This window comes from Neopelma chrysocephalum, unplaced genomic scaffold (genome assembly GCF_003984885.1).
Source record: "Neopelma chrysocephalum unplaced genomic scaffold, ASM398488v2 Primary Assembly neopelma1_180, whole genome shotgun sequence".
Taxonomy (NCBI): domain Eukaryota; kingdom Metazoa; phylum Chordata; class Aves; order Passeriformes; family Pipridae; genus Neopelma; species Neopelma chrysocephalum.
In genome coordinates, this window is record NW_020897842.1 from 2,326,294 (window position 1) to 2,340,604 (window position 14,311).

General features: G+C 45.3%; 1 protein-coding gene across 15 annotated transcripts in view; it reads left to right on the plus strand.

The window, feature by feature from the left end:
* The window catches only part of CAMTA1 (calmodulin binding transcription activator 1), a 223,384-nt gene that overhangs the window by 197,213 nt on the left and 11,860 nt on the right, over positions 1-14,311 (plus strand). For 12 of the 15 annotated variants that reach the window (XM_027702182.1, XM_027702176.1, XM_027702177.1 and 9 more), the window contains 11 exons: positions 1,469-1,608; positions 1,860-2,056; positions 2,404-2,482; positions 3,340-3,655; positions 4,030-4,553; positions 5,738-5,925; positions 6,289-6,535; positions 6,977-7,048; positions 8,023-8,043; positions 11,147-11,340; positions 11,532-11,606. In XM_027702182.1, coding sequence (XP_027557983.1) covers positions 1,469-1,608; positions 1,860-2,056; positions 2,404-2,482; positions 3,340-3,655; positions 4,030-4,553; positions 5,738-5,925; positions 6,289-6,535; positions 6,977-7,048; positions 8,023-8,043; positions 11,147-11,340; positions 11,532-11,606 — 2,053 coding nt within the window. The remainder of the gene's footprint in view (positions 1-1,468; positions 1,609-1,859; positions 2,057-2,403; positions 2,483-3,339; positions 3,656-4,029; positions 4,554-5,737; positions 5,926-6,288; positions 6,536-6,976; positions 7,049-8,022; positions 8,044-11,146; positions 11,341-11,531; positions 11,607-14,311) is intronic. The other 3 variants (XM_027702179.1, XM_027702183.1, XM_027702187.1) reach the window with 2 other exon arrangements.

Below are 14,311 nucleotides of genomic sequence, written 5' to 3' on the forward strand. Positions count from 1 at the left end.
AGCTAGAGAGAGTGGCATTACCTGTGCAGAAGGGAGCCCTGCGTGGCAAACCTGGCCACTTTCCCAGGTGCCTGAGCTGTCACAGCTGTGTTTGCACAGGCCTGCAGCGAGAGGGGACGGCTCACTGGGGCCAGGTCTGTGCCAGTCTCTGCAGTGGACGTGCTTCGCCTGGCAATGGGGAGGGAGGAGACAGCGGCGTGGACTGCACTGCAGCACGCTGCAGCACTCCTGGAACAAAGATTTGCTGGGCAAACAGCACTTGTGTTGCTGCCGTGTGCTGACCACAGCTCAGGGGGACAGGGCCCTGAGAATGCATCAGCACAATGGGTATTTCCTCATGTAACTGTCAGGCCTTTCCCAGAAGCTTTGCAATTAACACAACAACTGAAGGATTAATAAGGCACTAATTGTAAGTGCATATGGATGCATGAAGCCAAACAGGATGAGGGCTGTCTTTTCCCCCCAGTTTACTACATATGCCATTAACATGATAGCAAGATTCATTAAATGTTCCCTATCCACAAAACAATCCTACCCAGCTTCATGAGCTGCATGAAGCTTATCCCTTATGGGTCACAGGACAGAAGGAGCTCCCTGTGTCTGCAGCCACTCCCTCTGTACTGACTGGCCCTAACCACAGAATCATTGCCTCAGTGGATCTCTGCAGCATCAGGTTCGGCAGTGATCTGTTAGTCTGAATCTCCCTGCTTCACCATTCAAGCATTGGTAGTTGTAGGATAGTGCTGTGTTACAGCACAGGGAGAAGAAAATCAGTAGCACAGCCCTGAGACTTCTGCAGGGACCAGAGGGCTCCAGAGTTGCACTGCTTTCCAGAATGGTGTTATGGGATTGTCCATGCCTGTACGCTGATTTCTGCTAGTTCTGTTTCTGACACTTGGCTGAAGCTGTTTTCCAAGAAAGGGAGCCTGCCAGGGAAGGAGCAAGTGCCCTGTTAAAGGCTCCTTTTCCTAAGCACAGAAGGGAGCAGATGAGTCTTTTTCCTCTGGGTACCACTATTGCATGATTCCAGGAGGCAAGCCAAGCTGAATTCAGGACTCTTGTAAAGTAGGGGGACGACTCTTAAATGGCAGATATGATCCTACTGATGCTCTCTGAATGGGTATATTTGCTTAGAGTTTATTTGTGTTTTCAAAGACCTTGCATTACCCCTGTCCATTATTGTGTGGATACAGCTGGACTCACAAGGAAAGGGATTTGTCTTTTGCCTGCATTTTTAATTTTTCTATCTGTTTTCTGTATGGAAGTTCCCTGGAATTGCAGTCAAAGGGTTGCTGCAGGAACTTGAAGAGCTAGGATGCTGCAGGGCAAGTGTGTGTGTGGATTGCCAAGCAGAGCAGATCTCCTCTGTGACTTCCAGGATAGCTGTTTGTGGCTTCCTGCAGTTGGCTGTCAAAGCCTGAGCTTGGTTTCCACGGAAAGATCCTTATTCTGGCTTTCTCCAACTTAGATAACCAGTTCAGGATGTCAATATTGGAGCGACTTGAGCAGATGGAGAGGAGAATGGCTGAAATGACAGGCTCCCAGCAGCACAAACAAGGAGTAGGAGGCGGGAGTAATGGGAGTGGGAACGGTGGAACGCAGGTCCAGGTATGAACCCCACTGTGTCCAGAAACGGCAGCTTTATGCTTTCTTACCAAAGTTTGTTTTTTGGGGGGGAGGGGTTTGGAAAGGATTATGGTTCATCCTAAATAATAAATCTGGTTTGTGGGTGTCTAACAGCAGTTGGGTTTCAGTCGCATTGGCCGTTGTCTCAGTACTCGTAGAGGTGGAAGGCTGCCTACTTGAGGCAGGTTGCAGCTCCTCTCCATGGCTAAATTGGGCTATGTGTGGTGTTTCAGTGCGTTTCTGGGACTGGGACCCTGGGCAGCTGCTTTGAGAGCCGCGTGGTGGTGGTGTGTGAGAAGATGATGAGTCGTGCTTGCTGGGCAAAGTCCAAACACTTGATCCATTCAAAGACTTTCCGAGGAATGACACTGCTCCACCTCGCTGCTGCCCAGGGCTATGCTACACTGATCCAGACCCTCATCAAATGGCGGTAAGACCCAGTCCCTTGGACTCTGGGGTTTCAGTACAGACATGGCAGAAGCATATATAAACTGTGCTCAGTCCACATTTCTGGTTGTCCTGTACAAACAGTCAAGTCCCTGAACTTGTTCCCATCCCCTGATCTGACAGGACCTGTCTCTTGAGAGAGCGAGTCCAATCAGTGGATGTATCATGCTCTTCAAGTCTCTGGTGGGGGCACTATCTGGAGTTAATACATGTGTCGTGGGCATGTGTGTGGCCACTTCTCTGTGGTATGGTGCATTGGGTAAAGCTGTGCTTAGGCTGTGATCCTGACATGGCTACAGAGCACTATTTGTTCTGTTGTTTCCCCTGCAGCACTAAACATGCAGACAGCATCGATCTGGAGCTGGAAGTTGACCCTTTGAATGTGGATCATTTCTCCTGTACTCCTCTGGTAAGAGCAGAGTCTGAAACTTCTGAAAGAATCTGAGAACCCTCTGGAGTTCTTTTTGATGTGTTATTTTCTTAATGTGTTTCATTCTCTGGAGAGTAGATGTTTCTTGTGTGTCCCTGCTCTGTACATGGTAAGACATGGTACTGTCAGCTTCCTGGCATTTTGTTTTGAGAGAGCAAACAGAACAAAACCTTGTCATTGAGTAACATGAGGAAAGGGGGCAGACAAGTGGTTCTGGTGTATGTTTTACACAATATCTAGTCTCCACTATGGTGCAAGGAAAAGAACTCTGCACGACTTCTTTCACGTTGTTCTCTGTGACTGTATAATTGTAGAGGTTGTAAAGTCATTACAATATCTTGGTCATTGGAATCATGAAATCATGACTGAGAACTTAGACAAGTAAAAAGCCAAAGCAGGTGGAACCAGAATTTCCAGTTTACAACAGCAGAGTATTGATTTTATTGTTCCCAACCTTTGGTCCTGTCCTCATGTTTCTGACCTCAGAGATTCCTTTGCATCTGAGGCTGTTCTGTCTCTGCAGTGATGCCAGTGTCACAAAAAAAAACCCAAATCAACCCAAAATTTATTGCTAAATAAAAAACTGTCACTCTGTCAGCTTTATTTGGCAGATGGAGGTTTCTCTGTTGTAGGAGAGAATAGCATGTATTTGGTCCTCTGTAGTGGCCTTTTGTTGGGATGGGACAGTTATAAAAGTCATTGCTGGCTTCAAGCATGTCATGGTTATGTTTATCAGACTCATTTTTCCATGAGCTGGGGACCAGACTCCACTGTATTATCAAAAAAGGAAGGAGAAGGCAGGTTGCCCAATGGGTCAATTATCTTTTCTTCTTTAGATGTGGGCGTGTGCCCTGGGCCACATGGATGCAGCTGTTGTGCTGTACAAGTGGGACCGCCGAGCCATCTCTATTCCGGACTCCCTTGGGAGGCTGCCACTGGCCATTGCTCGCTCTCGGGGCCATGTGAAGTTGGCAGAGTGCTTGGAGCAGCTACAGCGAGATGAACAAACTCAGCTCGGGCAAAACCCCAGGATTCAGTGCCCCTCAAGCACAGACTCCAACACAGAGAACTGGGTGTCCCAGTGGCACAGTGAGCTTGTTGCCTCTCAGGAGCCTCAGAAGGGAGTCACAGTGATTTCCAGTACAAACACAGGTAAAACAAGCTGGAGAGCATGCACTGTTTTGCTGTCATTTGACATGTGAAAACCTGGGAGCAAGGAGGTCACCTGAGCAGTGGATGCCACCTGTAGCCCTGGTGTCCATGCTTAATTCTTTTCTTGTGCTCTGTACACTTGCATAAGCATCAGGAAGAGGAGCGAATGCCTGCTTTGGAAAGAGACGTGTATCTTGGGGAGTGGTTGAGGCATTATCCTCCCTGGTGGTTGTTACTCCCTTTGCACATCCTCCTGGGTGTCATGGATCATGGCACAAACTTCACCCTGCAGCTCTGAGGCAGAAACTATTCATTTTCCTATAGTGATCGTGGGTTGCATGTTTAGTTTTAATTATTGATCTGTTGGTTTCCAGAGCTGAGACGGCCAAGATCAGAACCTTCCAGTTACTACAGTAGTGAGACTCAGAAAGATTACCCTGCACCCAAAAAGCATAAGCTGAGCCCTGAATATTTTCAAGCCCGGCAAGAGAAGCTGCTTTCCACTGCACTGAGCCTGGAGCAGCCGAGCATTAGGAAGCAGAACTCCAGCTCCAAGCAATCCTCCACTGAGACAATCAGCCCCAGTGAACGGATGAGGGACTATGGCCGGGAGCTCTCCCAGCACATCCCAGAAGTTACTGGGTACCGGGGCTCTGGCAGCCAAGCAGGCATCAAATGGAACCCAAAAGACATTTATATCGGTGTGTCTGCAGTGCAGGTGGCGGGGAACCAGAAGGGCACTGCCCTGGGGAAGGATGCTGTAGCCCATCGGCTACGCCAGCGGGAGCAGATGAATGTGCTGATGATGGCCGACAGGGAGATGGTGGATGCAGAGCTCTTGTCCTACAGAGACAACGCAGGGGATGAGGACTGCTTACACCACATGGATGAACTGCAGGTAAACATGTGCACAGCACCAAGATTGGTGGTCTCGGAGAACACGGTGGCTTCACAGAGGAGCCTGGCTGTGAGAAGCTCCTGTGGAGGCCTCTAGAGACTCTGAATTGTACTTTGAGAAAGGATGTGGTCACACGGTCAATGTATCCTTCCTTCCAGTTTCAATCTGGACACAAAGGCTAATGGTTAGCATTTAGAATCGTGCACTAGCATAAACTTCAACATTGTACAGAATGCACAAAATTGTTTACAACTGTGCAAGGAAAAAGGAAAAAAGCAGAACCTCCTGCTCACAGCAGTACATGAGACTAAGGTGGCCCCATAGTCCTTTGGGAACTGAGCAGCAGTCCCTACAAAGACAAGAAGATCTGAGAGGGGTAGTGCTGTGGTTGCAGATGAAACCACTGCACTTTAGAGGGCAAGGAGGTAAGAGTGGAGAAGGGGAGAGACAATGGGTTTGAGGAAGGAAGAATCACACTAGGTATGGAACAGAGGAAGTAAAAGTACAAGAGAAGCAGGAGAGATATACAAGTAGTCATCACTGGAAGAAAGATACTGTGGTTGTCTGAGCAAAAAGAGTAATGGGAGCACAGCCTTACCTGTGCTGCCTTAGCATCTCCGAATGTTCTCCTCTGGCTGGTATAACACGGATGAAGCATATCATTGCAAAACAAGAACTGTTTTCTGTTCTTGGTATTAAGAATTCTGTGAACCTTGGTGGGCTGAAGGATATCATTTAGAAGGATTCCTGACGATGTGTTGTCCCAAGGTTTTTAAATTCTCTTGATGTGCCTTTATGGTTGTGTCATGCTCTACTGCACATCTCAGTAAAAGAGTGGTGAGATCACTTTTCCTTTGGAAACAAGATACCAGTGACAGCTGTCAGTAGCATAAAGTAAGGACCTAGAGACATTAACCTTTCACCAGATCTCTTGTGGGCTCCCCATAAAGAAAATAAAAGGAGTCTGGGCAATATAAAACCCTGCAGTGCTTTGTCTGAAGAGACAGAAAACCAAGTGAGCACTGGTTAATGAATTTCTCCTCAGTGCTGAGACAGACTGTAGACTCCATCTTCCACAGGTTTGGGGAAGATGGGGCATTCTGTCTAAAGCTGGGCTGTAACGTGGAAGCACAAGGCACCTTCTACCAGGCAGCAAAAGTTTGCTCTCCTTTCCCCCTTGACAGGTGAACATGATGACACTTGCAGAGCACATTATTGAAGCTACGCCTGACAGGATCAAGCGGGAGAATTTTGTGCCAATGGAATCACTGCTGGTGGAGAGAACAGACAGTGCTGCCATGAGCACCACCATGAGCTGGCTGGCCAGTTACCTTGCTGATGTCGATCACTTGCCGAGTGCTGCACAGATCAGGTCAGTGGGAGCTGTGAGGTTGCTCTGGGTTTTGGCGTGGTGTGAGTGCTGAGCAGTAGGTACTGACTCTTCAGCCTGCAGATGCCAGTTCTCACCGAGACTCAGTGCTGGTCTTCCAAGTCCAGTCACACTCCTGTGCTCAGGCAACACAGCTACAAATTCATGGAACAGGAGATTCACTCCAGTGCCACGTCTGTGCAGTGCAGTGTAGTACAGGCAGGCTCAGGGGTGTGGGGTGTTGCTTGGAGAGAGGGAGGGGAGCATAAACTTCTGTCTTGAACTCAGAAATGTTGTTGTCCTTATCTGTGATACCAGCCAGGATGCTTTGTAAGCTAGTAATTCCCACTGTGATTGGTATTTCAGAAGTCTGTATAGTGAACCCCTGACCCCTTCTTCGAACACCAGCTTGAGCCCTGCAGGCTCACCAATCAGTGAAATAGCTTTTGAGAAACCCAGCCTTCCCTCGGCAGCAGACTGGTCCGAATTTCTGAGTGCGTCCACCAGCGAGAAGGTAGAAAATGAGTTTGCACAGTTAACTCTGTCTGATCATGAGCAGAGAGAACTCTATGAAGCTGCCAAACTCGTCCAGACAGTGTTCAGGAAATACAAGGTATGTGGCCCAAATGTCCAGTGTCTTCCTTGTTACAAAGCAAAATGTGGGTAGTACCCATTCCTGGGATAAAAATACCATTTCTGTCATAACCTTTTCGATGCTTCTGGCATTTGCTTGTTTGCTCAGCAGGTACCGTCCTGGGGAGAGCATGCCATGCCATGGCACACCCGCTGTGCCAGAGCAGGGCTCACAAAGCATATCCTCAAAATGTACCCCAGAGGTTCTGGGTAATCACCTGCTTGGTGTAAAGATGCATTTTGAGGGTTTGTTCCTTACATGAGCTGACAGTAGAGACATTTCCAGGAAATGCCTAGGCCTGAGTCAGACCAGGTAGCACTCAGGGGAGAGGTTTGCCCTGCAAGCAGCTGAGAGTCACATCGTCTGTCCTGGGTTTTGATGCACTCTGAGTACTTACTGCTCCTTTCCTTCTCCACACAGGGTCGTCCTCTCCGGGAACAGCAAGAGGTGGCTGCTGCTGTTATTCAGCGTTGCTACCGAAAGTACAAACAGGTAATCAAGGAAGTGAAATTTTATTAAGCACATGTAAGTGCCATGAACGCAGCCCTTTGTAATGGAAATTATCCCACTGTTCCTCTGGTATGCTTTTCAGCATGCAATAGTGAAATCCCCTGCTCAGGCAAACTTGAAAAGGGAAGAAAATTCATGTTCTGCATCTTAATTTTGGAGGGAATCCTTGAAATTATTTTGTTTGTGATAATGCCTGCATTTTTGCTATGAGATGGAGTGCAGTGATGTATTATTCCCTACTGGCCTTTATGCATGCTACAACCTGAGGAGACTATTCTCTGACTAGCTGCTTGCCAAATTTCATTGTGAAATTGAAGTTGGTTTTGCCTTTGATAAAGGCAAAGATGAAAACCAGGTTGTTTTATTTTGCACATACTAAACTTTTAAACTGTGGGAAATCACGTGTCATAGCTAAATGCAAGTTTTTCCAGGATTGAGACTGTTCTCCACACACTAGTTGGAGACATGTTTTCGGGCTGAGTTCTCAACCCCAGAAAAAGAAGATGCTTTTCCTTTTTGATTTTTGGTTGGGTTTTTTGTTGATTCGGGTTTTTTTAGTTGTTATTTGTGGGGACTAGAGCCCACATCCCGCTTTGCCCTTTACCCTGCCAGACACCATCTGTTTGATGCTTGGCAGCATGTTACATAAAGTGAGAGGCAAGATGCCTGTGCTCTTTTACAACCTCATAAAAGTATTTATTTGGGAAGTCTTTTTAGTGTTAGGTGACTGCATCATAATTCACATCCAACCCATCACATGGCTTTCATTCTGGAGTGATGTTTCCTGTAATAGGGAAGCTTAATTCCTTTCAAAAACTGCTTGACAAAATGCTTTGTCTTGGATCCTGGAATCGCTTCTTTTTGAAAGAAGATTATTTGGGTTTTTTTGTTTTGTTTTTTTCATTCTTTATTTGCAGAACTAACATTAACTATGTATTTTTCTGTTTCTCCCCAAGCTTACTTGGATAGCCTTGAAGGTAATACAAATACAAACAGTATTTTGGAAACAATTCCCCGTGGGTCACTTTCACATTCAGTATAAACCAGGAGAACCTGGCGTTTGGAGAAATGTTTTAATAGTATCCACTAATAAATGCCTGTGGTTGAGAAATCACTGACAAACCAGACCTTGTAGGAGATGTGTAGGGACTTCTGTGCCACAGGGTATCAGCTCCCATGAGCAGTGATGGGCTGAGGTCAGGGAGGGGTTTGCAGCCAGTTTCCTGAGGACAGGCTTTCCTTTGCTGCTTCTGATCAGCCATCACTTGGTGACCTTTGCCTTGGCACTGGGGGAGCAGAGAGCATTTAGCCCACCCGTGCAGCCTGTCCTCTGTGTTCTGCTTGCCTGCCAAAGTATGTTGACCATTCATCTTTGAAATACCCGTGTCCTGAATTCCTAAGACCAACATCTCAGTATGTAGCTACTCATGCTGGAGGCACAGCTGTTGATGCCAGTCTTAAATTGTTCCCAGTCAATAATTTTCTGCTGTAAAGATGGGTTTTCCAGCTGTGCAACATCTTGCTCTCATCAGATTCTAGAATCAACTGAGCTTTTCTCAGGGCTACCCGGAGGCAAGGCATGCTTCTCCTGGAGAGCATGTGTCCTTGGAGTAATATTCCATCCACAGCTTCCTCCTGCCCCACAGTTTTGTATCAGGCTGTTCTGGCAGCACAAGTGAGTTGAACTCTCTGGGACACTGTGCTTGCTGAGGCTTTCCCGTTCACGGATCTCCACTGATCCTCTTCCCACCACAGGGAACAAGAGGAGGAGAGGGGGCAGCTAATCAGCTGAGCAGGTCTTAAAGCCGAATGCAAACATATTGGGGTCTGGTCTATCCAGTGACTGCTGATTTCTCTTTCACATGCCTTATTCCTCTGCTTTGTTACTGCACAGCAGAGATCAGCACAGGCTTGTGACTAGATTGGAATAGTCACAGTTCACATCACAGGTTTGTGTTTGAACCCTTCTGTTCAGGGGTTTGTAACTCAGCCACAAAAGTCCCATCTGGGCTAAAAATTTGAAGGAAAACCATGACCAGCCCATGAGTGGACTTCTTTAAAACAGCAAATTGAAAACCACAATCTGATCCATTTTGTTAAAAATGTTAAAAAGAAAAGAAAGGGAAAAAAAAATAGAAATTAATAATGACAAAATATAACTGCTCCTTATGACTGCTTCAATTCCAAAAAGTGAAATTTGGTAAATGGTGGCCTGTGATGATATTGAAGGGGGTTTTTTTGCTTTGGAGTGGTGTTGGGAGGGTTGTTTGTTTGCTTTTTGGGGTTTTTGTCCCAATAGATAGTAAAATATTGAGATGTGTTAAGACATTACCCTGTACAGGACAGTAGCTGCTATTTCTGTCTCATATATCTGATGAAGTGAGCAGAAGCCAAAGCTGATAAAATATCCAGGAACTACAGACATATACGTTTTGAAAGTATTAAAACTTATCAGATAAGATCAGCAAACACTGAAAGCCTCTGTTATAGTGTTAGTTCAGTGGTATGAGTGCAACTTCTATACATTATTCTACATCTCCATCTTAAAAAGGACTTAAAAATATGCATGAATGCATATGGTTTCTGTTCAGCCATCATCTCCTTGCATGCTGTGAAAGGAAGAGGATGTAGAATAAAGAAGATTTTCTTTTTAAGAGTTTGTGCCTGCTTTATTTGGACTCACAGGCCTAGAAATATTACAGTGCTAGGTGGAATTTGGGATGTCTGTGGCTGCTCATGCAAATTTGTGAGTTCAGTGGATGGTGGTTAAGGAATTCTAATGAGATTTAGTTTTGCCTGTGACTTAGGCTCAGTATTAGACTTGCTGTAATTAGCTGTTGTGGGTTTGGGGGTTTGTTTGGGTTGTTTGGGTTTTTTTAAGTTAGAATTACTCCATTTGAAATGCTTGGATTTAAATGGATATATGAGCAATCAAAACTTTTGCAGTATTGTGCTGTTGGAGAGAAGCAGAAAATGAGCTGTTTTAAAGTGAATTGTCCTAGGAACGTGGAATACACTTATAAACAGCAAATTTGGTTCTTACAAAAGTAATTTGTTTAAAAGGTATTTTAAAATTAAGAAACAAAAAAGTATATTTTGGTCTTACTTAATTTGTTAGCATTTTGGAATAGTCACTCAAACTGCTTTATCCTTACAGTCACTTAATTGGGCATATTTTGCTACTGTTGTTATGAGTTTTTACAACAAGAGCTGCCTAGAACTGAGCATCCCGTGCTCTGTAATGCCATTCCTGTATGCAAGGGAAAAGCAATTCCTCTGAGTGCAGTCAGTGCTCTAATACAGACCTGCTGCATTTCAAACACAGCTCAGCTCCACTTGTTCCAAAGTTGTTCATAAATGCACTTGGATCTGGTCATTAGCATGGACAAGTAGAGCCTCTGCTAGCAAGGTATAAAATGACACCTCAGAGAGCTGGAGCCCCTCTGTTCTAGAGACAAACTGAGAGAGTTGGGGCTGGTCAGCCTGGAGAAGAAAAGGCTCCAGGGAGACCTCACTGTGGCCTTTAAATACTTGAAGGGGCCTTTTAAAAAAGATGGGAACAGACTTTTTAGTAGGGCCTGTTGCAATAGGACAAGTGATACTAAAGTGATACTTTAAACTGAAAGAGGGTAGATCAGACTAAATACAAGGAAGAAAGTTTTCAGGATGAGGGCAGTGAATTACTGGCACGGGTTGCCCAGAGATGTAGATGCCCCCTCCCTGGAAACATTCAAGGTCAGGCTGGATGGGGCTCTGAGCAACATGATCTACTTGAAGATGTTGGGGAGTTGGACTAGATGATCTTTAAAGGTTCCTTCCAATCCAAACTATTCTATGAGTGTATGAATCTCATCAGACTATTTCAGCAGCACCAAAACAGGTGATTGCTTTCTTGATGCAAATGAAGTTCTGCCCCTGGTCTTACAGTTGTTCCAGTTTGCTGTCACCATTTTCTCGTACAACTCCCAGTCAGTGAATACTCGTTTGCTTCTCATCATGTCTTGGTGGCTCAAGAGTCTTTCAGTGTAGGAGCCTGCATCTTAACTGGAATGCCTCAGCTTCTCTTTGTTTCTGTTGTAGTATGCACTTTATAAAAAGATGACGCAAGCTGCCATTCTTATCCAGAGCAAATTCCGAAGTTATTATGAGCAGAAAAAATTCCAGCAGAGCCGACGAGCTGCGATGCTGATCCAGCAGTACTATCGCAGCTACAAAGAATGTGGGAAGAGGAAGCAAAACCGTCGGGCAGCCACCATTGTGCAACAGAAACTCAGGTGAGCTGCTGGGATGGTGGATGCTATTGGAATCTTTATATGTTGTTTTTACACTCTTCAGGGCTGTGCTGTTATTTACAGATAAAGGCTAGTGGGAAAAGGACTGTGATTCATAGGATAATTATTCTTGCATTTAGTAGTATTCTCCCCAGTTTTGCCTGCACTTCAGTGTTGGGGTTTTTTGTGTTTAGAAGCAGTCTGCTTACCAAGAAGCAGGATCAAGCTGCTCGCAAGATTATGCGGTTTTTACGACGCTGCCGCCACAGGTATGACACTGTCTTTTGGTATCTGCCCTTCCAATGTGACCATATTCAAGTGTGTCCACAATGAGTGCAATGTAAAGTATGATAGAATCAGCTTGCTACAGATCTTCTAAGCAAAGAACAAAGCTGAGCTGCTTCCAAGATACATTGTTAAAAATTAAACTCTAACTAAGGACTGTTGCTGGAAGAGAATTGTGTTCAGCTCCCTTGCTGATATGGTACAGCAGCCCAGGTTGTGTGATTTTAAAAGCTGGACTTGAGGAAGTCTAAAAAAAAGCTTGTTAAATCATAGCAGCAGCTTGTAAGTGCTGCACAAAGCATTCATGGTATATGGGAAAGTGCAAAATGTGACAATATTTGATGTGTGCTAGAAATGCCTTTAGTTTGGCCACAGGATCATCTGGTTGGCTCTCCTCAAGTGTACATTCTTTCTGATGTGGATAGATGGAATGTGCCAGCAGAGCAGCAGGCGAGTTAGTTCACGTCAGCCACTCCACACACACTGCAGTGAGCCGAGAGTACAGACACAGACATGAAGATGAACCATCTCCTGCCAGTGTGGGAACATGTGTGGGCTTGCCAGAGTGCTCCCTGTGGCAGCCAGCTCTGCCATACCAGTACTCTGCTACGAGCAGGGTGTTTGGTTTGGTTTTTAGCTGAAAGGATCCCCTATGTTATCAGGTTGCAAACCAGAACTTTGCCTAGACAAAGGTGAATTCCAAGGTGTCTGACCCTGCTCCCTCCATTCTCACTACCCGTGCATTTCATCCACTCAGGAGCTGGTCAGACCTGATGCATTTTGAAGCATGTTTAGTTCAGCCCAGTGTCGTTTGAGTAAGGAGAGCTCTCAGAGAGGCATATGATAGACTTGATTTTAGAAACAAACTTGGTCCTTATTGCAGGATTTCAGAGCTGCAGTCGGCAGGAGGTCAGTGTGGCTCATGCTGTTGAAGGACATCTTATGGGAAGAAACATGTGGACAAGAAAGAGGGTTTTGTAGTTCTCAAGCCATTTCCAAATGCACTTGAAACAGCCAGTTATTGGTCAGGAAGCACAAGTGGCTTCTTGTTTTTGGCAGGGCATATGGAAGAGACCAAAAGATGTGTTTGTTGTGCAGCATGTCCTGCTGAAGCAGACAGAGGCTCAGAACTTCTGTATCCTCTCAGATCTGCTTGAGATCCAGGCAGTCCCTGGGGAAGCTACATGCCAGATTTCCATCCATGCAGCCAACTCACACACAGGCCCAGAGAATATCCCAGGCATTCCCACCGGCATCCAGGATGTGCCATGGACTTCAGCTGGGCTCAGTTAAGACTCCAACTGTTGAGTAACATAGACTCTCCCAGGTTTAAATTGCCCATGATTCCAGCAGTTCTTGACTTCAGCTCATTGCCTTTCTCTTTCTCAATGTCTCCTGTTGCCTTTGTAGAGTGAGACCCTGCTCATGTGCACCACTGAATTTTGGAGGCAAGACCCCTCCCTTTGCCTGGGGTCAGTCTGTTCTCTCTAGCAGCATGGTCGCTGCTGCTGGGCATCTCTGCAGGATGGGTTTAGCTCTTGAGTAGTTACAGACAGGAATTCAGGAGCAGGAGGGATTCATTGTCCTTAGGCTCTCCCTGGCTTATGTCACACTGCACAGTGCTTGAGTTCCTGCAGCAGTGCAGTCCTGTCCATGTCCAGGGGCACTTTGGTAGTGGTTGTGGTTACTTGGGAATTCGTCCGTGGTTCATGGCTAGGATGCAACAAAAGGAAAAAGTGACTTATTTCCACTGAAGATGTTAGCTGTGTTTCAAAACACCCTTGCCTTTCCTTCTAAAGTAGAAATGATCACACATTTGTGGTCACATACTTTCTCCAAGCAATCATGGGAGTTTAAAACTGTGTTATTGTAACTAATACTATTAATTGCCACGAAGTTTAAACACTTTTTTTTCCAAAATTAGCACACTGCTGCTGTAAATAAGAAATTAAGAAAGGCCCCGTCTCCAGAAAGAAACACCTCAACCATCCAAGCTCCTGAACATCCAGGGGTGAGCCATAACTACTAGTATCTAATGTTAGTTAATCCTCTGTAGCATAAAAATGGCACTATAGAGCCATTTGTTAAACAGCAGTGCCTTGTCAGTACAAGACAGATATTTTTTAAAAATCTGAGGGAGTGAGAGAAAAGAGAGCATGCACAGGAACATCAAAGAAATAGAATCTTGTAGCAGATTTCTGTCAGTTGATAGAGCTGAGGGAAGAGGCTGTAAAAGCCACTTGTGGTCTGTTGTAAGGATAGTGAGCTAAGTGAGAAGGCAGTAAATTCTTGAAGTTCAGAAATTCAGCCTTAAAAAGAAAATTGAACAGTTTAACCTAGGTTTTTGTCCATGAGAAGATTCTGTTGGTAGGCCAAAAAATTACTCTCAAGAGCTTATTCTGTAGCCTTTAGGTGAGATTTACTCAGGCATTTCTCTGGCAACCATCTGGTTGGTAGGTTTTCTTCCTGTTAAAATTGATCAAAGTCTCCTTTAAACCAATTCTGAGAACTCGTTCTCCGCTCATATTCAGAACAGCTGAAATGGTCACCTTGTTCTGTTTTGCTTAGTAACTTTTTGGCACAAAGGCTCAAATAACACAAACGTGATTCCGATCACCTTGAGGATTTGTCTCCTGAACTCGACATTTGTTGTCTGACCAGAAGATATTTCAGGTGTTTGAGAGAGTTA